The 22,681-nt window shown below is 42.1% G+C and overlaps 1 protein-coding gene across 1 annotated transcript in view; it reads left to right on the forward strand.

Annotated features, from left to right (window-relative positions):
- Window positions 1-22,681, forward strand: part of PREX2 (phosphatidylinositol-3,4,5-trisphosphate dependent Rac exchange factor 2) — a 1,096,481-nt gene that overhangs the window by 465,762 nt on the left and 608,038 nt on the right. Inside the window, exon 14 of the mRNA XM_069220299.1 lies at window positions 6,081-6,130. Coding sequence (XP_069076400.1) covers window positions 6,081-6,130 — 50 coding nt within the window. The remainder of the gene's footprint in view (window positions 1-6,080; window positions 6,131-22,681) is intronic.

Raw genomic sequence — 22,681 nt, forward strand, 5'->3', positions numbered from 1 at the left:
CGTTTCTGGGCATGCCCATTAAGTGAACTAGAGTCTAAAGTGACCTTTTCTCATTGATAGCGGATGTCATATGAATTATCTCTTCACACCTTACAATACTGTTCTGGGCTGGCATGCGGGTTGATGTTGTAATACAATGTCTTTCACCCATCATAATGACTCTCAACGGAGTTACATCAGTTGGAAATAAACTTTGTGATGGAAATACTGACTTGTGCTTTCCACAACAGGCTTTCTTTAGTCTGTTTGATTTGTTTGAGTGAAATAAAAATGTACACATTTTCAATATAAAAAGGAACAACAGTTCTATTTCTTTGCAAGCAGGCTGTTGAATGTTTTTTTTTTAATTTGTGGTACAGCGGCAACCAGTGCAACATCATGAAAAAAAATAATGCAAAAGCAGGTTTACATTCACTCTCCTGAAATGCACCTGACGCACCTTTGAAGTCTAGAGACAGCTGTGTGTAGCATCTTCACCAGCATGGAACCTACTGGTGGTTAGGCCACACACAGAGCTGATGCCTCTGTGTGTACCTTTGAACTCTAACATTCTAAACCAGCCCTTCATTACATTCTATTCTAGCGATTATGTCACACTGATACAGAGTCCTCATGGAGTCAGAAAAGTTCCATTATAAATCATGCAAGATATTACATCTCCCCCTACGTTAAATGAAAAATTACACATTTAAAAAAAAGTAAATGGGCATACACAAATATCTACATGTAGAAATATTTTACTACTATATCTCTTCAACTTATCTTCTTGGCTCTTTGATCAGCCGATCTGGTTACCTGGAGCTGTAGACTGTCATCTTCAATATCGGAAATTTCTAAAGATTTTAGGGAATCTGCAACAGTCACTGAGTAGTCCGAATCATTCTTTCTGTCACCATCTCGAGTTGAAGATCGATGAAATAAAGGCCTAAAGTGAGAAGAGTCTCTGGTAATAGATTTCCCAGGACACTGGGCAGTCACCATGTGTCATTTGGTAGACACTATTTGGAAATGTTCAGCATTGTAAGAAGCATCAGATTTTCTTTTGCGTAACTGTCGAGCGATCACTAAATCTCCTTTTCTGAATGAGATGCCTTTTGCATTTTGCCTCTTGTCTGCATAAACGTTCATTTTTTGTTTGTGAACCAAGACCCTTGCGCGAATCATGTTTTCACATCTCTTTCTGTGGTTCATTGAGGTGACTTGGTTGCCATTGCTCTCCCTAACATCAAAGCAGCAGGACTTTCACCTGTGGTGAAGGGAGGTGTCCAGTGATAAGCTCATAGAGTAGAGTTTAATACTGTCTTTAAACTGAGCTTCTCAAGAGTTGCACGCTTCACTGCTTTCTTTAGCGTACTCATAATACGTTCAACAAGTCCATTGACCTGTGGCCATAATGATGTGATCATCTGATGCTTTATGCTCAGATGCCCCAGAAATTCTTTAAATTATTTACTGTTGAAGGGTGAACCTTTGTCAGACTTTACAGTGGCTGGTATGCCCCATGTTTCAAAGATGCCAATACGTTTCTTGATTACTTGTTTGTGTTGTGGATGAAAGATCTTCGACCAAAGGAAAACATGAACATTAATCTATAATTACCATTAAATGATGTCCATTATCAAGTGGACCAAAGAAATTGATGGCTATTCTCTCCCAGTTCTGACATGTTCAGAGTATGTTGAGAAACTTTGGTTGGCAGGCAATTGAGTTTCTTTTCAACTCTTTCATTTAAGTATGAGAGCCAAACTCGGTCTCAGAGAGCTCTCTTTGCAACAACAATACCACAATGTCCCTTGTAAGCTACTTTGATCACTTATTGCCGTAGACTCTTTGGAATCAGGATCCTTGATCTTCGCAGTGTCACTCTTAGCTTTGGATTGAAGTACGCCTTTTCTGTATCACTTTCGTTGGCATGTTTGATTCTCTTGAAACTTCTTCCACAGTCTCGTGACCATCTAAAACAAACACTTTTGTTTGTTAACTCTTGTAATGGATCACTAAAAGTGACAAAGTCCTTTATGTATTTTGACAAGTAACTGGCCATTCCAAGAAAAGAAATACAATTAAAACATCTTGTGGGGGTTCAGCACTTGTGAAAGCTTGTACTTTTGCAAGATCAGGCATCATACCCTCATCAGAGAAGATATGATCAAATAATTTCAGTTGGATCTTGTTGGACTCACACTTGTCTGCATTTAAGACCACCTCTGCATACATTGAATAATTGACATACTTGTATGAGGGCTCTATTGTGCTCCTTCTGTGTAGCTCCCAAAAATATGTCATCACTGTAATTAAATGCATTCACAACAGGTTGTATGATGCATTGTATGATGTCTTGGAAAAGAACTGCAGCAGATGACACACCAAAACTAGGGGCCTGATTTGGATCTTGGCAGAGGGAATACTCTGTCACAAACGTAACGGATATCCAGTCTGCAGTATTACGACCCCCTGTATGATATAATTGGGTTGTTATATGGCAGACAGAATATCTGTCATGTTTGTAACGGAGTATTCCCCTCTGCTGAGATCCAAATCCAAATCTCTTGAACAGATCAACATTTGTAGCAAAGGTTGTAATATACCTGCACTTTTCTTTAAGTTCTAACTGATTATAACATTTATTCGAATCAGGTCGAGCAAAGACCTTGACACCATTAAATTGTGCTTTCATATCAGCAATGTGCAGTCCTGGATATTGTTCTTGTTCAATTGCTTTGTTCGCCTAGCTCATGTCAACGCTTATGTGCACAGCTCCTTCACAGTCCTTTTTAGGCACTACTGCTATGGGAGAAACCCATGGTGTTGGACCAGTGGAACCTTCAATAATGTTGTGCTTAAGTAATGACTTAAGTTCTTTTTCAACGGCTTCTTGTAAATGAAAAGCAACTCATCTATGTCTCTGAGCAACAGGATGGACATACTCATTAATATGCAACTTTACTTTCATAGTCTTTAACTTTCCTAAACCATGAAACAATGAAGGGAATTGACATAGTATTTTGTGATGAGCATTCATGTTGTAATTCACCAAAATCAGTCCCATGTCAGCAGCTTTATTGAATATGAGCAAGTAGATACGTACCCCTGTACCTTGAAACATATGAATCGGTGCTAGTACTTTTGTTTTCTTATGTTTCAATGTTGCTGTAAAAGAACCTTGACTCTTCATGGGCATCTATGGGGCCTAGGTGAACACTTTGGTATTTGTCGGTGTAAGCATTTTATTTAACGATGCACCGCTATTGATAATGAACAGTATTGGACATCCATTTAATCTTTGGACAGTTTTTGTATGATTTCGTTGTTTTGACATGTTGACTTTTCTTTGACTGACTTTTCTCCTCACAGTCGACCATTCCGACGTGCACCTTTTTCTGAGGTAAGGATTGACATGGCACAGTCATTTTCTTCACTTTCACTTATTATTGAGGTGGATGAACTGTTTGATGATGATTTAGATGATGATCAACTTTGTTTTGTATCTATTAGCCTCACTTGATTTTGCTGCGGCCATTTTGTCTTCGCTCAGAGAAGCACTTACTTTTTTCCTTCCCTCTGCACATCATCACAAAATGGTTCTCTTTACCACAGCCTTTGCAAATCTGACCAATGGCGGGACATTTTCTTTCTTGTGGAAATGCAAATATACATCTGAAACACATCTTCTTTTTGTATGTAGACATCAGTCTGTGTCCTTCAGTCTTTTGTTTTGAATTACTTTTCACACTCATTACTGACTCGCTCTGTGCTCCTCCAGCCTCTATGTTGGCAGCTTGTCTTTCAGCACGTTCCTCAACTCTGGCAGCCATTAACACTTCCTCTAGACTAAGAGCTCCACTCAGCATTCATCCTTTGAAGGAATCGGACAAACATCCGTCGATCACCCTAAGATGCATGGCTTCTTCATCATTAAATTATTTGAACATATAGGGCCTGATTACAACTTTGGAGGATGGTGTTAATCCGTCCCAAATGTGACGGATATACCACCTACCATATTACGAGTCCATTATATCCTATGGAACTCGTAATACGGTGGGCAGGATATCCGTCACATTTGGGACGGATTAACACCGTCCTCCAAAGTTGTAATCAGGCCCATAGTGTTTGATGAGTGTGTCAAGTTTTTGCGCAAATTCATCGATTGTTTCACCTACTCTTTGACGTTCTTCACTGAAAACATATTGTTCATAGTCAACATTTAGTACTGGATTGAACTTGAGATCCAACCCATTCTTAAGCTGATGGCATCTTCATCAGTTTTTGGCATTTTCTTAATGACTTCTTTCACACCATCACTGGCAAGATTATTGAAATACTTGATAATCTTTGTGTTATCACCCTCTTCAAGTGCCTCTATCCAAGCAGCCCATATATCACCAATATTTTTTTCTTTTTGGCAATATCGAATGGTGGTGGTGGTTTCAGGAAGGCGGCAGCATTGTACACCAATGTGGAACTCAATGATGTTGAGAGTAGCACTCTCCCTGAAGCTGTCGAATAATCATGTTTGTGCAAATCCTCTTTTAAGTCTTTTGACTTGTGAGCCTCAGGATCGTGTTTATTGTTAATGAGAATGATACCTTCTTTCTCAGCTGCCATTTTTAAACTTCACAGATCCAACTGTTGCCTTTAACTTTTTTGCTCTTTGAAGACCTATGAAGTTCTTCTAAGCCCCACTCAACAGACTTATGAGCAACTGATTCTGGTACAGACAGCTCTATAATCACAACCTGGAGCACCTCTCCTTGAGCCACTTTGATGACTGCTGTGGCACAGTAACTCTCTTTAGCGGGGTGGGTAAGTCTTCTCTTTTTTTCTTTTTAAACTTCAATTCGCCTTTTCTAACACTTGGTTCATCCGCCTTCATCGCTTCTGTTCGCAACGTTATTTGATAAATAATAATTGTCTTCAACTGCGCTTTATAAACCTAGTTGAATCTGCCTTTAGCGTTTAAATTCCAAATATGGTATAACTTTTTTTTGTGTGGCAGCATTGTACCATTTTGTAGAATCTTGGTTGTAGTTTCTTGACCAATGATATGTAGACTTTTCCATGAAGCCATCTTTCTATTCACACACTTCACATTGGCTGGAGTTGCGCATTGACTCCACATACGCCAACTGTCTACTCGGCACTTCAACGAAGACACATGTGGCATGCCTAAGCAGTTTGCTAGTACTATGTTAAACACTCCAGGAGAGCACTTTTTCCTTTGGGATACTTATCCCCTATCATAGTGTCCTTTCCAGCCTGATACCCACTGAATGACTAGGCCACACTTGGAGCTGTAAATCATACGTCTTTATTCTGTGAACTCCAACATTCTAAACCAAGCTTTCATTATATTCTTATCTAGCTATTGTGTCACACTGCTATGGAGTCCTCGGGGAGCCAGAAAACTTCTGTTCTAAATCATGCAAGATGCTACAGTATGCAGGGCTCCCATTTTGTTGACAGCTTCCAAAAAAAGGAGTGGAATTCACAGATCCTTCAAGTGTACATACTTGAATATTTTATGTAGTCTAGTTTCTTTCTTCGTATTCTGTCACTTGCAGTCCTGATTTTATAATGAAAAGGACTAAACTACACATCCCAGGATGCAACCAAAACCTGAAATTGATGAGTTGCTCACCCTTCAACTCGAGAGAATTTACATTTGTGTGGCAGATGGGAAGCACTGACACTAATGAAGAGATGTGGGGAAGGCAGGAGTGTGAGATGCAGGTCCAACAGAACATGTTCATTGTGTGCACATTGTTCTTTCTAGGTGTCGCAGCAGGTGAGTAAATGTTTGTGCTCATAATCAAGGCATACCAAATGTTGCGTTCGTAAACTATGCTCAAGTGTGACTTGAAATGAATTTCCTTCACTACAGAGAGTCTTAACAGCAATGCAGTTTATTTGATATACATGTAATACTGATCTAATTATATATATGTGTTGTTTATATAGCAAGTGGCCTATGTTCTGTCATATGTTTATGTCTCCATGTAGCATTGAAAAAAATCAATAAAAAAACTTGCTAAGAAAAAAAAATCCTTTAAATTGCTAAACATGTCCCTCTCCTACAGGGAGTCCGGTTGTACTGCCGCCTGCACAGTCTTTTCACTCCGGTAATACGGTAAGTTTAGTTAAGTCAATTTATACATTTCCATAAGTTTACAAAAACATAAAATACATTTTCCTTTCCTTGTACACTCTATCAATATCTCAAAGTGAAGTGGCAATATCATAAAATGCTCAGTGAATAAATTTCTCTCAAACTTAGTTAGTCACTCTGTAGGTATATTAAAACACCCTGTTAACTAAACAGATTAAATCAAGCTTTCAAGACAACTGCATCATAGTCGCTTTTCAATATTTCCTACAATGGTTTCCACTAGGTAGAATTCTGTATTAAGAGCCCAGCTGTACGGATACTCTGAGGTGTGAACAGAGTAGTAAAGATAGAATACAAGAACTCGTTCACTCACGACAGGATTTTCAATTCACTCTTGAGAGGTTTTGTTCCATGCTCCCCTTATGGAAGCAAAGAAACATAAGCTTTTGAGTTTTTTGCCTTAAAAAACTTCTCTCAGAACCCTTTGGGCATACTTTGTCAATATCCATGCATATGGTAATGCATATAATAAACCTACATACAATAAAATAAATAATGTATCAATTTATGTTTTATTAGAGATAAGCTCAGCCTTTTTGAAAGCTGTAGAGATGAAGACTCTTTATACAGTAGTTAGTTTCAGATCTTGCTTGAAGGCCTTCAAGACTTTTTGCATAGGCTGGGTAAAACTTGATGATGGCCTACTGGGCACGTCTTTAGATTTTGCCGGATGCCATAATCATGTGATTCATAATCATATCATATCTCTTATGATGGCTATCAATGGAACAGTGTCAACAAAGGAGCTTACGAAGAATGTGTTTGACATTATTCAGTCTTTGAAATGGGTTGATTGGTCATCAACAGTTCATTAATTAACAGCATTGCATTTCAATAATTTTTCAATACCTTTTTATACAATAATTGATGTAGAAATAACAAATAAATTAAACAGTGTACTCTGTGCCAGACATGGGAAAATTCTATGAACAATTTAATAAATAAAGGAAAATGTTTTCCATTGCTAATTTACACACATGTTTGTTTTTTCAATAAGTAACTTTTTCAAGACTAATCAGCATCTATGTACAAGTATTTATACAGATAACACAAGGGTCACAATAGAAAGCACACACCAATAAGGTCACAGAACTTTTTATGATGCAATAAGCCATCAATGTGCATTTATTGGTTCAATATATACTCAGCCCAAATACAAAACCTCTGTATTAATATATATTTAAAGAGCTGATGTGAAAGAATAGTCAAGGCCCTATTGATGATCTACTGCTTCATATCAATTGCTGTGAGTGTGAGCTATCTATTGTGACCCTCATATTATCTGTACAGGTTATTTAGGTCAACCCTTAGGAACCTCTGGAGAGACTGGCCTCTTATCTCCTCACATGCTCTTATGTCACCTCATTGTATTGTGCTACAGTCACAGAGGAGGAGCAGGAGCAGGCACTTATGGATAATGGACTGCGAAGGAGGAAGTAGGTTCAGCTGTTTATTGTGATTCAAGGAATTGGGAATATTACCTCACTTACTTGAATCTGAGCCACAGGGGCCTGCATTTTGGTGGAACAGGCTGTTAGTTCTCTCTCTCGATATGAGCACATTTACATTCTCCCAGACTTCATTAGTGCCATGATTATCAATAGGTTACAAGTGATAAAGGGAAGTGTATGAGTTTTTCTTATGGGATGGAAGTTCCGTATCCTTGCCGTTGTCCCTTATTTCATTGCATTTATGTTTCTCTGTTTGCTATCCTTTTTCACCTAGACCAGTGGTTCAATGCATGTTGTCTGGGGACCCTTGGGGGTCCGCGAAGCCTCCTCAGGGGGTCCGCAACTGCTTCCAAAATTAAATAATTTTAACAAATTAGGTCCCCAGCTTTCTGTAATGACTCAGTGGGGGGGTCCCTGGAATTCAATTAAGATTAATTGGGGGTCCCCGAACACTAGTAATGATAAAGTGGGGGTCCACATAAGTCAAAAGGTTGGGAACCATTGACCTAGACTAATCTATTTCTAGTATATTTCTATATAAACATCTTACTTTTGCAGCACATTTCCAGAGCTCTGTATGAGTTCCATTGTGGGATGAATTATCTGGGGCACAACTGGTAGGTGTAAGGTGGTGAGTGGTACAACCGTCTGTCCCAAGGCATTGGACTAGATGCAGGGCATAGATGTACATGATGTTTTTTGAAGTTGGAGACCTTCATCACACATTTGGCAGTTTAGCGAAAGGAGGAGACAGCAATTGAGTTCACCTGATGCAGGTCAAGGTTGGGATTTATTGACAAGACTGTTTGTGCATGGTCCAATCCTTGATCATAAAAGTGAATGAGCTCAGTTGGTGATGGTTGTGTTTGCAGGCAAAATTGTGTTAAATAATTCTCATAGCTGAGAGAACTACGGTTGCACTGGCAGATTTCTGTGATATTCCCGTTATTTGAAATGCACGAGGCACTGAAGCTGTACTGAGGTGTAACATCAGATCTGTTTGCGAGTCCTGTTAATAAAGCCCTGGGTGAATTAGTAAAAAGTCTTATTGCAAGCTTCCTTAGCTGATTGCCATTCACTTTATCACTTGGTCAGTCAATACAACCTCGCAACAGTCACGCATTTCTCCTATTTTATGGCATCCAGCAAGTAAGCTATCATTCATCTTTGAGACGCAAGTCTCTTCATATATGCGATTCGTCATTCTCCGGAAAAAAGATCCGGTTTAGGACTGATCGTATAAATGTAATTCTAAAGTCCATGAAGTACATTGATCTGAGACATGCAAGGTCATCACTACTTTTTATAAGAGTCCATTATGAAATTATATGTAAATCAAGTAACAGACATGGAATGACTGATGGTCTGTCATGACAGGAAGAATAAAAACTGATTTAAGTTCTTGGTCTATTTTGGTACTCAAAGGAACAGATAGTCATGCTGCAGAAGCCATAATGATCCTAAATGAAAGCTAATGGATGTACAATGTGCTAGAGTGGACCACCCAAGACCCTGCACAGATAAAATTAAAGAAAGGTCTGTGGCACAAGGAGAATGCCATCTCCCCAGATCCAGCATTACAAAGACTAATCCTGAAATGGGGACACAGATCTCCGGTGGCAGGATATCCAGAGATTCACCAGAATCAATCATACCTGCCAGGTTTTCAGGTTGCCTGTGACATTTTCATAATTTTTATACTCGTTTTTTTCTTTACCTTCAGAAGTAATGATTATGTTTTAAATAGTCATTCACTGCCTCACTAAGATTGTCCATTTCATTGCCTTTAAAAATTCCAACAGCTCTAATATTTGACTATGTTCCTGAAGGACATTTTCTGATTATATGGACTACTACATGACATCATTGCAAATAGATAGTCACATAGTTTTATCCACTGGCTGCCCTCCCCAAATTGATGGACAAACAGAAAGACTGAATCGGGCACTCAAACAATAGCTAACTTGATTTTTCATTGATCACTGTGAATGGCGGGGGAGGTGGATCTATGTTGCTGAAATTTCATGCATCAATTTTCATACATCACTAGCTTCCACACATCTCCGGGTTATGCTTTTATTTTGTTCACATGAGTTATTTGGTCACATTTGGACTCTCTCTTACTATTCCTCCTCAATTCCTTCTGTAGAATCGTTATTTGAAGACATACAACAAATTCATTATTCAGCCTTCTTACATTTAAGATCTGAAAAGGCCAGGTACAACAAAGATGCAGAAAGGAAATATATTCAAGGGCCAATATACAAGGAGAGAGATGGAACACCGGAGTATGAAGTAGAATAAATCCTAGACTCATAACATAATAGATGGCAACTACAGTACTTGGCAGCATGGAAGGTTATGACATAGCTTTCAATTCCTTAGAGGCAGCATTCATGTTGCAAGGATAGTAAGAGCATTCCACAGAAGGTTTCTTAACAGATCCAAGCTCAAAAAAGGAAACAGAAGCCTTTGGAAGGTGGGCATCGCATTTGTGAGAAAAGCACCTCACCAGAGAATTAGGAGCCATCACACATGGAGGAAGTGGAGGGCAGGGCAGTGGAAACTACAGTCATGAAGGACAGAAACTCTCATGGTTACATCTAAATCACACAGCCCCATCCACTACAGGGCCAGTATTTGATTTCGTGGACAGGTGATGCAGAGTCTTATAAAGGTCAATTTGAACCATGGTTGTAAGCAATAAGCATGCTGTGCGGAGATGGGACACGCTGTGGAAAGACAACACAACAGAATCTGCAATAGAATCCCTGTGCAGTATGGCAGACAAACCTATGATAGCTGGTTTGCCAGGATGGCTCACCTGAAGGGTACCAGGGTGGGGCATCAAGGTCATTTGTGGCAGCAGTGCTTTATGAACAGTTCATGTCCTTTGGGAAGGCAGTCTGTGGCTTTGTGTATTGTGTTTGCTCCTTCACTGTCACTATATGTTTATTCACTGTATTACCCATCCTTTGTTGTGTTGTACTTTTCAGTTCCATCAGTTTACTGCCTGACATTAGCCTGAACTTTGACCTACTTGCAATTATTATTTGGCACTGTTTCACTGTGTTTTGTTCTTTGCTTCATTTTACCAATTTTCCAGGATTGCTTTCAATCTGGATTCCACTATTATAGATACCAGCTTCTTCAATGTTGACTTAGTTACACTGTGGCCTGCCATTCTGAAGCCAGTAAGCATAATAACAAAAACCACCTCTGTTATTTATTTATTTTTTTTTGCATCCGGCATTTGAGAGACATACACCAGACCAGACCAGACCATGGCACTCAATCTGTCTTTTTCTCTCTCATTCCATTTCTCCCTTCCCTCCAGAATGTGGTGTTTGCTATCTCTATTTACTTAGGTACAAACAGTAGCAAGTCCTGGGGAGTGTGGCTGTTAGAAATGGGGTCTCTGGTTAGCAGTCAGTATGTACTCTGTCCAAGCAGGAACCCTCACTCCAGTCAGGGGAAGGGGGTTACACTCCTAAGACACCCCACTCACCTCTTTAGTAGCTTGGCACAAGCAGGCTGGCTTATCTCAAAGGCAATGAGTAAAGTATTTGTACGAAACACACAGTAATGCAGTGAAAGCACTACAAAAGGGACACAGCACCAGTTTAGGAAAATAGTCAATATTTATCTAAATCAAACAAAACCAAAACAACAAAAATCCAACATACGTAAGCAAAGATATGAATTATTAACTTAAAAAGAACCTTAATCCATAGAAATCAATGGATGTGTTGTTTTTACACAAAGTACCAGGTATGTGTCAAACATGTGTCAAAAATAGAGCCGCACAAGAGAGTGTGTGTTGGAAAAGTAAGCAGTGCATCACTTCCTGACTCGCAAGTGAGGCAGGGAGTCGATTCTTCCCTGGTTAGGTAGGCAATGCGTTGTTTTTCTCTCCTGCAGAAGGGCAATGCATCGATTTCTGGATGAGCAGCCTTGAGTCCGTGCAAGTTCACTGTAGTTTTGAATCCCAGCGACGATGCATGCAAAATCCTGATGCACGGTGGTGAAGAAAAGCGATGCGTGGGTGATGCATTGATTTTGGCAGTCGCAAGTGGGTGTTGCGTCGATTTTCCAGCTGTGACGCAAGAGGTGCATCGATTTTTCAGCTCCGATGCAGCTGCTTCATCGATTTGTCTCCCACTCTGCTCTGGTGTGTGGATTTCAGCCTTGGTTCCACCAGCTTCTCCTTTCAAGAGCCCAGGGACTGGATAGGGGACCACTTGGCAGGGTAAGAGTGTCAGCAAGAGAGTCCCGGTGCTGGCAGAGGAATTTTTTGAAGGCACTGAGACTTCAGAACAGGGGCAAGCTCAGTCAAAGTCAGTGGAGACACTTCACAAGCAGGAAAACACCATAAAGTCCAGTCTTTGTCCTCTCTCAGGTAGAAGCAGCAACTTCAGGCCAACAGAGCAAAGCCCACTCACAGACAAAGGAGTAGTACTCCCCCTCCAGCTCTTCAGCTCTTCTCCTTGGCAGAGGTTCCTCTTGATCTAGAAGTAATCTAAAAAACTGGGGGGTTTGGTTCACTACTTTTACTCATTTCTGACTTTGAAGTAGGCAAACGTCAAAGGAAAATCTCTGTTGTTCACAAGATCCTGCCTTGTCCCGGCCTGGCCCCAGACACACACCAATGGGTTAGAGACTGCATTGTGTTCAGACAGGCATAGCCCTTTCAGGTGTAAGTGTCAGCTCCTCCCTCTCCACTTTAGCCCAGGAGACTCATCAGGAAATGCAGAACACTCCTCAGCTCCCCTTGTATCACTATCTAGAGGGAATATACACAAACCGGGCCACTGTCAGTCTGACCAGACTTAGATTCCACAGGCAGGCAGAAGCACAGAATGGATAAGCAAGAAAATGCCCACTTTCTAAAAGTCACATTTTCAAACTGACAATCCAAAAACCAACATTACCAAAAGATGCATTTTTAAATCCTGAGTTCAGAGACGCCAAACTCCAGATCTCTATCTGCTCTCAGTGGGAAACTACACTTAAAATATATTTAAAGGCAGCACCCATGTTAACCATGGGAGAGATAGGCCTTGCAATAGCAGAAACTGAGTTTGACAGTATTTCACTTTCAGGACATGTAAAACTCACCAGTACACGTCCTAACTTTTATGTACTGCACCCTGCCCATGGGACTACCTAGGTCCTACCTGAGGGATAACTTACATATAGTAAAAGGGAAGGTTTAGGCCTGGCAAGTGGGCACACTTGCCAGGTCGAATTGGCAGTGCAGGACTGCACACATAGACACTCAGTGCTACAGGCCCACTAGTAGCATATGATTTACAGGTCTTGTGCACCTCTAGTGCACATTACTAGGGACTTACTAGTAAATTGAAATTCGCCAATCGGGGATAAACCAGTCACCAGTACAATTTACATAAAGAGCACTTGCACTTTAACACTGGTCAGCAGAGGTAACGTGCCTAGAGGATTAAAAACCAACAAAACCAAGTTCAGCACAAAGTCAAAAATACAGGCAGCAGAGGGAAAAAGACCAAGGGGCACAACAGCAATGATGCCAGGTCCAACACTGGCAAATTATCATGCTAATCCTGACATTAGTCTATTATATGGCAATACCAGTTATTTCAACTTCCTCTCTTTTCATACCAGTTCATTCTCATATTGAAACTATCACTGTTTTTGTTTTTACCCGTCAGTCCCCCCGTTTTCCTGTGTTTTCCTTTCCTTGATTCATCTCATTGTCCCCTTCTGAATACTCTAGTACACCTGCTTGCCAGTGCTGTGGAGTGCTTCCCTTCTCCGGTTATTGGCCAGTGTTCCACGTTTTCCTGTAGGATAGTCACCAGGAAAGGGTTCTCTGTATTTATTGACAACCTGTTTGTCCTCTGAGAACATTGTGTGTGATGACATACTTACTATCATTAGTTTTTCTATCTCAACAGATAGGTTATGTTCGGTACCTTGCCTCTGTAATGCTGTGCCGTTCTGTAAATCAGAGTGTCTAGTCCAGGTCTTACATCACCAAGCCTGCTGGAATGAGTGTTACTTCTCTTGCTCCCCCTCTGTCCCTGTCTCTGTCTCTCTCTCTCTCTCTCATTCTCTCTCTCACTCTCCTCCATTTCTTACTCTCTCTCATACCCCTTTTTGGCATTCAAGCAGGTTTTCTCCACTTCTCTGAAGTTACATACAGGAAGAGGACTAACGTACAATAGGTTAGTCCCACAGCAGAAGATCCAAGTGTCATGACGGAGGCCACAGCTGGCCAAGACATCATGTTCAAGCTGCTCACACTGGCTCTAGGAGATGGTCATCTGCGGTACTAGTGTAGCACCTGCCTGCTTTAATTACCTCAGCTGAACCACAATCACATTTCTAGGCTGTTTAAAAAGTGATGAGTGTAAGCTGTTTCTTGAAGATATTTTGTCCAGTTATGTCTGGTGATAAGCGTACAATGACAGGAAATCAAATAGCATAATCATCATGCATTAGCCAGGCAATACATCTGGCTTTCATTTGTAGTCATGGCTGCAACGTTATAAACACTGATGCTGTGGAAAATTAAACAACAACAACTTTTGCTTTTTGTATCCAGTGTATCTATGAGATAAATAATTTAGGGCCTCAATATGACCCTGGCGGATGGGGTATTTTGGAGAAGAGTACTGCCAATAGGATGGCGGTACTCTTCCCCAAAAATGACCTAGACGATTTGGCTCAAGCCAAACCACCATTGTACCAATCCGTCCGCCAGGGCGCTAACAGTTGTTGGGCTAGAGACTTCAGTCTCCAGCCAGGCGGCCGTCACTGTCCACCCGCTGGATTATGACCCCGCCTACCACCATGGTTTTCATGGCTTCCTTACCACCACGAAAACCATGTTGGTAGGCACTATCAGTGACAGGGAATCCCTTCACTGTCACTGATAGGGGTCTCAACCCACCCCATCACCCCTCCCCAGAGTCTTTCCCCACCTTCCCCCTCCCACTCCAGACCCCCCACGACATACTCGCACATTCACGCACCATCATACACATGTATACACACACTCATACCCACATTCACCCAGGCATGCATACATCCATTCACACACACTAACATACATACACGCACCCACGCATTCAGACAACACAACATACATGCACATTCACAACCATGCATGCACACACGCATTCCACACGCCACACACCCACATGCACGCACACACAAACATACACCCACACCCACTGCCACACACACACAACAACCCCCACCCCCCTCACCTGTCGGAGCACCGGACTTACCTTTTGTGAGGGGGTCCTCCAGCAGGAGACGGGATGGGGAGCTGCTGCCAGCAGCAGTGTCCACCAGCAGAACACCGCCAGGCTGTCTCATGGGTCATGATACGGTCTGCGGAGTGTCTACTGGCGTGGCGCTGCTGCTGGCAGCTGTGCCACCTTACCGCCGCCATGGCCACAGCCGGAATTCTGCCATCCTTCTGGCTGAATTCCGGCTACGGTCATAATATGGCAGACGGTAGGTAGCCATGGTGATGGTGTTTTGGCGGCCATCGCCGTGGTGGTAGGCGTACAATACCGCCAATGTTATGAGTGCCTTAATGTGTGACAATTCATTGCTCCTTTGCAATGTTAAATAGTCCCTCATGCATTGCATTGTTAGCACATGGAGGTGTAATGATACACCAAACAGCCATTAGCATGAGGTGAGAGGAAACTATTCCTCTCGTAGGAGTCAAAGCGAATCCTATATATATTTTAATGAAGCTAGGCACACTCTAGAAATTATCACTGTAGTAATCAAAGCACATGTGAGGTTTTTGAAAGTGAGTCAAATAACACAAACAAGGTTGAAGGGTAGAGATAATTAAACTGATAGGGAATGAAGAGGTTGTATAAGTGAAGATAGTGCACACCATATTTCAGGTCAGTAGGAGGTTAGGAAAGACCATTTGCTTGTGAGGATAAAATGATATTACAAAAACCATGGTAGGTTCAAGGCCAATATGTAGATCAATTTCCATAAACAAATGAAATAATAGCTAATCCGGGTATGTGTTGGTTGTCAAAGGGCTAGAGAATGTATGTATTTCAGCATAGAGCACATATAGCATTATTGGCTGTCAATAGTCCAGTGAGATGGTTTCATTGTGAACAAAATATATGGCAGAAATATCTGTTGATAGATACAAGGAATGCATGTGTGAGTCATACATTAAATATAGTGTCCATATTCTGGCCCAATATGAGATAATTTTAGATTAACTATGAATCCAAGACCAAATACTAGATGGAACTAGCATTGCATGGAGGTTGGGCTAAAACAGATGTTCCTAGTTTAATGGTTGTTTCTAGATGGCATTATATTATAGAGACATTATATTAATTTAGGGAAACCTAGAAAAGGCACTTCCAAGATACATACTTGCGCTACAGTACCTCTCTAAAATGAAAGGATTAAGAAGATTGAGGGAGGAAAGAGCAGAGTCACACAGTCTCTAACTGATAGTGGCAGAAGTTCAGTATTTAGATTTCCTTACTTAATAATTACCCATATATGGAGGAAAGTACCACTGGATGTATATGACTCTAAGATTGTTGTCAAATGGTTGTGGAATGTAACTGGATGGATCAGGATCTAGAAATGAATGGAATTTTAAACCGGCTGAAATTCAATTTCCCAAGTTCCCCATAGCTACACGCCCCAATTTGGGAGTAATCAGTCAGAAAGAAACTGAGTAGATATCAGGTAATTCATCATTTGTAGTTTGAGCCAGGAAATGAAATAATGTATTAGATATCAAGTACTTTTTTCAAGTAAGAAAAAATGGGGGGGGCATCAGCTGAACATATGCCATGTATGTTGTACTGAATAAGGATGGACAGACTATGCCAACATCTCTCATAAGTGGAGATTATATAGATATATACCTCTTACCATTGTACATTTTCCTTATATTACAATGCGCCTCTGTATATGTATCTACACTACTGAACAGTGCAGGTCTTACTTGATTCCACAGTCTCATATGAAACACTATGTATGCATTGATCACTTGTGCATACTTTGGAGAATCATGAAAATCTCAATGTCCCCTTTCACTCTCTCTACACTGCAATTTAGTATTCCTAATTTACTGTGAAATTCTGGATCGAAAGTCGTCAAGGTTAATTAAAATTATCATATTAGATGGTCTAAATAGGTTTTAGCTTAATTATTGGACTAATACATGAATCCATCACCCAATCCCATTGTATTGCAAAGTGTATAAAACAAATAATTCACTGCCCTGTCCATGTCTACATTTAATATGAAATGATATGGGCTGAATTGTGTAACTGTGTGTATCCGCATTTGGTCATACCACAAGGCTCATCAACTTTATGCTGTTTCCAAGGAGACTTAAAAGTGTAATGAGTTTTACAATTACATGTACAATTAAAGCAGCACTCAGAGATTACAGGTGCAAAGGTAGCTGTGGGTCTCTAGCCAAACAATGTATTGTTCTTTTCTGAAACCATTGGTTAAAAGCCTGACTGTGTGCATCCAAATGTTTCAGATTTTGCTGTTGAACATCGTATACAAATATCACTTGAACCCCTACAATATTCAAAGGCCAAAAACTCCCCAGCATAGATAAAGCTTGTGTCAGGAGTCAGGTGAGGTTTTGAATCTGGTTAATGATTGTGCTGTAGATAATGGGAAATCACTTGTGCAAACTGGTTTTGTGGCTGTTTAAGGAACACAATTATCCCACTTGCACTGTTCTGGACAGGCCATACCCAGCATGTCAGATAGCCCTGGAATTGACCATAGACAGCTAACATTTGAATTGTAGGGCCACTCAATGTGATGGATGAAAAGAGGGCATCTAGGCAACATTGGTCAAATTCCTTGAAATAAATCAGTTTTACATTCTTTTGGTTTCAGGATACAAGGTATGTCATGGAGACTCTATGGCAATGCCTAGAAGACAGAGGGGCTAGACACCAAGCCAAACAGCATAATATTATATCTAGGAGGTAATCTTTTCACAAGCACAACAGGTGTCATCTCAAATGAAAAATGTGAACAAAATTAAAAACAGTGAAAACAAATGAATTTGAAGCAGTTCTGTGGTGTGAATTTGCTTACAAGATGTGTTGGCATGGTCCTATCGAGTGTATACCTAAGAAAGATAATTAATAAATCAAGAAAAGATTTGAGCTTGGCAGGGAAAGTCAGCATGGCCATGACACTAAGGCCCTCATTCCAGGGCGGAGGGCAGCGGAAGCACCGCCAACAGGCTGGCGGTGCTTCCTGGGCTATTCTGACCGCAGCGGTAAAGCCGCGGTCAGAAAAGGGGAACCGGCGGTTTCCCGCCGGTTTTCCCCTGGCCCAGGGAATCCTCCATGGCGGCACTGCTTGCAGCGCCGCCATGGGGATTCCGACCCCCTTCCCGCCAGCCTGTTTCTGGCGGTTTTCACCGCCAGAACCAGGATGGCGGGAACGGGTGTCGTGGGGCCCCTGGGGGCCCCTGCACTGCCCATGCCACTGGCACAATGCCTAACAGGGCCCCATACAGATTTTCACTGTCTGGTTTGCAGACAGTGAAAATCACGACGGGTGCCACTGCACCCGTCGCACCCCTGCAACTCCGCCGGCTCCATTCGGAGCCGGCTTCCTCGTTGCAGGGGCTTTCCCGCTGCGGTCAGAATGACCGCCTAAGTGATTGTAAATATTTCATAATGGAGAGGATGTATTTTTTTCAAGACATTGGCGGTCATTCTGACCGCGGCGGGCGGCGGTCACCGCCCGCCATGCGGTTACCGCCGAATGGCCGCTCCGCGGTCAGGAGACCGCGGTGGCCATTCTGGCTTTCCCGCTGGGCCGGCGGGCGACCGCCAAAAGGCCGCCCGCCGGCCCAGCGGGAAAACCCCTGCAACGAGGAAGCCGGCTCCGAATGGAGCCGGCGGAGTTGCAGGGGTGCGACGGGTGCAGTGGCACCCGTCGCGATTTTCACTGTCTGCAAGGCAGACAGTGAAGATCTGTATGGGGCCCTGTTAGGGGGCCCCTGCACTGCCCATGCCAGTGGCATGGGCAGTGCAGGGGCCCCCAGGGGCCCCACGACACCCGTTCCCGCCATCCTGGTTCTGGCGGTGAAAACCGCCAGAAACAGGCTGGCGGGAAGGGGGTCGGAATCCCCATGGCGGCGCTGCAAGCAGCGCCGCCATGGAGGATTCCCTGGGCCAGGGGAAAACCGGCGGGAAACCGCCGGTTCCCCTTTTCTGACCGCGGCTTCAGAATAGCCCAGGAAGCACTGCCAGCCTGTTGGCGGTGCTTCCGCTGCCCTCCACCCTGGCGATCAGAGACCGACAGGGTTGGAATGAGGGCCATTGTCTCTGGATTCAGACCTGGATATAGGATAAACCTCTTTATTGGATGGTCGTGCATAAGTTTACCTCTCCTGAACTTACAGGTAGAAAGACCATCATCACACTGGCACTAGAGTGAGTACCAGTTCTTGGTCCATCTGGAGTGCACAAAATCAGTGAGTGCCCCCAGCCCTACCATTAGCCAAACAGCGATCAGATGACTTTTCTCATCTCTTCATGTAGGACAACCTCAGCAATGACAAACTGGACCCTTTGAACACTCATTTCTGCACAAGGTGTCCAGGATTTAAACATTAGCATCCAGTTACATCAGAATTTCTGCTACAACATGTTTAAACTCTTTTAGATCCCCCAGTGGGAATTTTGCCTCCAAAGTATTTACAGCAGCTGTGATAGTTGGAATCTTTGCACTAAAGTCACAGGGAACACATTGATGGATCTAAGTTGTCCCTTTTCTGCACTTGTGGAGACCACTTGTTTTATCCTCAGGGGTCTCCTCACTATCAAACCTCTTGTGCTGCTTATGAGGTGTAGTGAGGTAGTGTTTAATGATCTCCTCCTTTGAATCTTTCTCCTTCTTGTCAGCCATCAGGCCAAATCAGAGAACCAGTGCATTATGCCCGTCACACTTGTTATGAACTCCCAGGTCTCTGCTTAGCAACTTTAATGGCATCCTTGCCATAATGCAGCTGGAAACACCAGATCAAAACAAGCAAATCAGGGGGTGAGGCAGCCCCCTCATCTATGTCACTACATCATCTGAGAATCAACTAGCCCACACAAGGTGACACAGTGGGCACATACAAGGAGACTTAATGGGTACAATCAATACTGAAATCACAGAAAGCTGAAGTTGAAGAATTATAATCATGTCAGAGATTTGCTGAATGGTGCTCACTTAGATTTCAGCATTTATCGCTATATACCAGTATTTCTGAGCAGAGTTGTGTATCTGTCACAACTGTGAGCCATTACCGCACTACCTGAAAATCTGGTTATGCACCCACTCTGTCACTGGAGACTGGATTTTATCCACTCCAAAAAACGATGTTGTGAGGTTTGTCATGAGAAAAAAGGAACAGATGTGTGTAATAAAGAACAAAACACAGACTATAGGATTGGTAAGAAATATTGGGGTTTGTGGATGATAAGCTTTTAGTGGCTGGGGCAAAAATAATGGACTTCAGAGACACTTGCTTCTGTGTTGGGGCAGTAGAGGCAGTAAAGCAAGCATACTGGTTCCAGGTTCCCCTGCATTGAGTTAAAACTAGTTATTTGGTAACTGTCACCTTCTAGTTTGCTGTAGTGTGCATGCTCTCGCTTAGTTTGTCACCAAGCCTACATCTGTCAGCTTTATCATTTTGCCCTCCCCGTTTTTGCATCCCTCTGCTTTTCCACTTACATAGACTCCAAAGTCTTCTTTATTTGTTTTTTCTTCTTTAAAGATTGTTAAATCATGGCCCAGGGTGTTTGCTGGTGCCTATTGGGGCTCATCATTGCTCTCCATTATGAAGGATCCACTGAGTCATTTACCACACTTGTGTTGTGCTCTGGGCTACCTCACTTACCAATTCATATACTAATGATTTTTTGCCACTTGTTTTCTTAGGGTACACCTCAGACCCAGGTGTTGCCCTTACACCACCATTAGCCATACAAGTGCTTATAATCTCTTGTGATGGCAAACAGCAGGCGTGCTCTTCCTTCTCTTCCTTCCCTTACCTTAAACCACTTTTCTCCACAAAGAACTCTCTCCTAGAGGTATTCCCAAATCTTTAACTCAAGGGTAATCATTTCAGGAGGATTTAAGAATTAACCTATCTATTGTAGCTCATTACCCTGTGGGAAAGGGACATTCCTAATAGTTTGCCAGGGCTATCTTCTAGCATGAATTGAGATGTTAATCCAATTCAAGTTATGGCACAAGATTTTACTAAAATTCAAAATAATATAGGGATGGCATTTCAGGAGTGTGCCTTTCTGTTAAATACCATTAATCAGCTTCTGGCTCAGACCACTTGTATTTCTGCATTAAATACCTACACAGCTGCTATGAGTAGTGCTCTGACATCAAAGAGCAATAGTAAAGATGCAGTACCAACTTCCTTTATCAGCTCACATGAGTTTACATTCCTTAAAACAAGGCTTGCGAGATAGTGTACATTATGTGAACCTTTTTTACCAACGAAAGACTGAAGCAGATTGGACTGATGAAACAACAGCTGTTGCCTTTTACAGTCATTTGAAAGTGGGATTTAAGGAATGCTTTACCCTTAGTCGCTAATCATCCAACCACTACTGATGCCTTGATTCACTTAATTCATCAAATCAAAGCAGAGATTGAGTTAATCACCCCCCATTGACGGCTGTGGGAGATGCGAGTCAGCAAGAAGCCTGGCTGGAAGAGCCCATGTAGATTGTGAATTTAGAATGTCATTTATCTAAAGCAGAGGAGGAGCAATGTCATAAGGAAAGGCTTTGTTTCCATTGTGGTAAAGGAAGACATTTTATTAATAAACGCCTTCAGTTATAGGAAAACTATCAGTCCCATCCTTGCCCTGTAAATCCCTCAGGCCTATCTTCAAAACAAGCAGTTGCACAATCCAGAGCTACTTAGTACTTGTCTGTTGAGATAACCACTTCCACAGGGCCCTATTCACTTCTGACTTTAATTCATTGAGGGTCATGGGGATGTTTTATGGACTATTCATTCCATGGCATGGCAGACATTTCTGGCCAGGAAACAAAAAGTAGCAGAACCTGTTCAGGAAATAGATGGAAAACCATTGACGTCTTGAGAAATCTCTTATGCCTCTTTACCTGTGCTGAACATGACTACGTCAGGACCCCACCCCTCCTTTTTATAGGAATTATAGGAGTGATACATGGACTTCCAAAAATAGGAATCTGTACCCCTTGTTGCAGTATATCCTCTATTACTTCACTCAGGCTCTCCTCTCCCTACCTTGAATTTTTAAACACGGGAGGCAGTGATAGGATCACAACTCTCCTTATTTATTTGTATTAGTTGCACATTCAACATTTTGCCTACTTGATTGGGACCAGTAGCTAATAGCATAAATGGCACCTGTTACCACACTTTAGGGCATTAGATACATTAGTTGATGTGTTGTTGTTGATGTATCATGAAGAGTTCCTGAACTACTTACCCAGCATCCTCTGTTTCCAGAAAAACACCATCAGGAGTGCAGTATATCATACAATGCATTTTGCACAATAGGTCTCGCCTTAACAAATTTGGTGGACAGGTGTCACTGAGGAGAAATGCATGATTTGAGGTAGCTAGGGGAAGACATTATGTCAGTGGTTCATCTCCCACCTTATTTGTGAGCCCAACTGCCTTTACAATTTGTCCAGAGAAGGGCACCACAGGTACTTCCTGTGTGTGTATTGTGGACATGGTTGCCACAGTATCCACCGAAAAGGAAATGTAATTACGCCTAAGGGTGCCTTTATCTTATTGCCCTTGCTGGTCAATGTTAAGATCAGGGGTCATTAGGCAGTCTTTTTCTTTTGGGCCTCTCTAGTATTGTGGCTGTGGTGGCAGAGGAGGAGGGGGAACAAACAATGCAGATTCATTGGGAGGGGGTGGCAGCCTGATGGGAAAAGATGTTTGTATCATTGGCATGATAAGGTAGTCCTTGTAACAGTGAATACTGTACTACACCATTAAGTGT

The sequence above is a fragment of the Pleurodeles waltl genome, chromosome 2_2, assembly GCF_031143425.1.
Source record: "Pleurodeles waltl isolate 20211129_DDA chromosome 2_2, aPleWal1.hap1.20221129, whole genome shotgun sequence".
NCBI lineage: Eukaryota > Metazoa > Chordata > Amphibia > Caudata > Salamandridae > Pleurodeles > Pleurodeles waltl.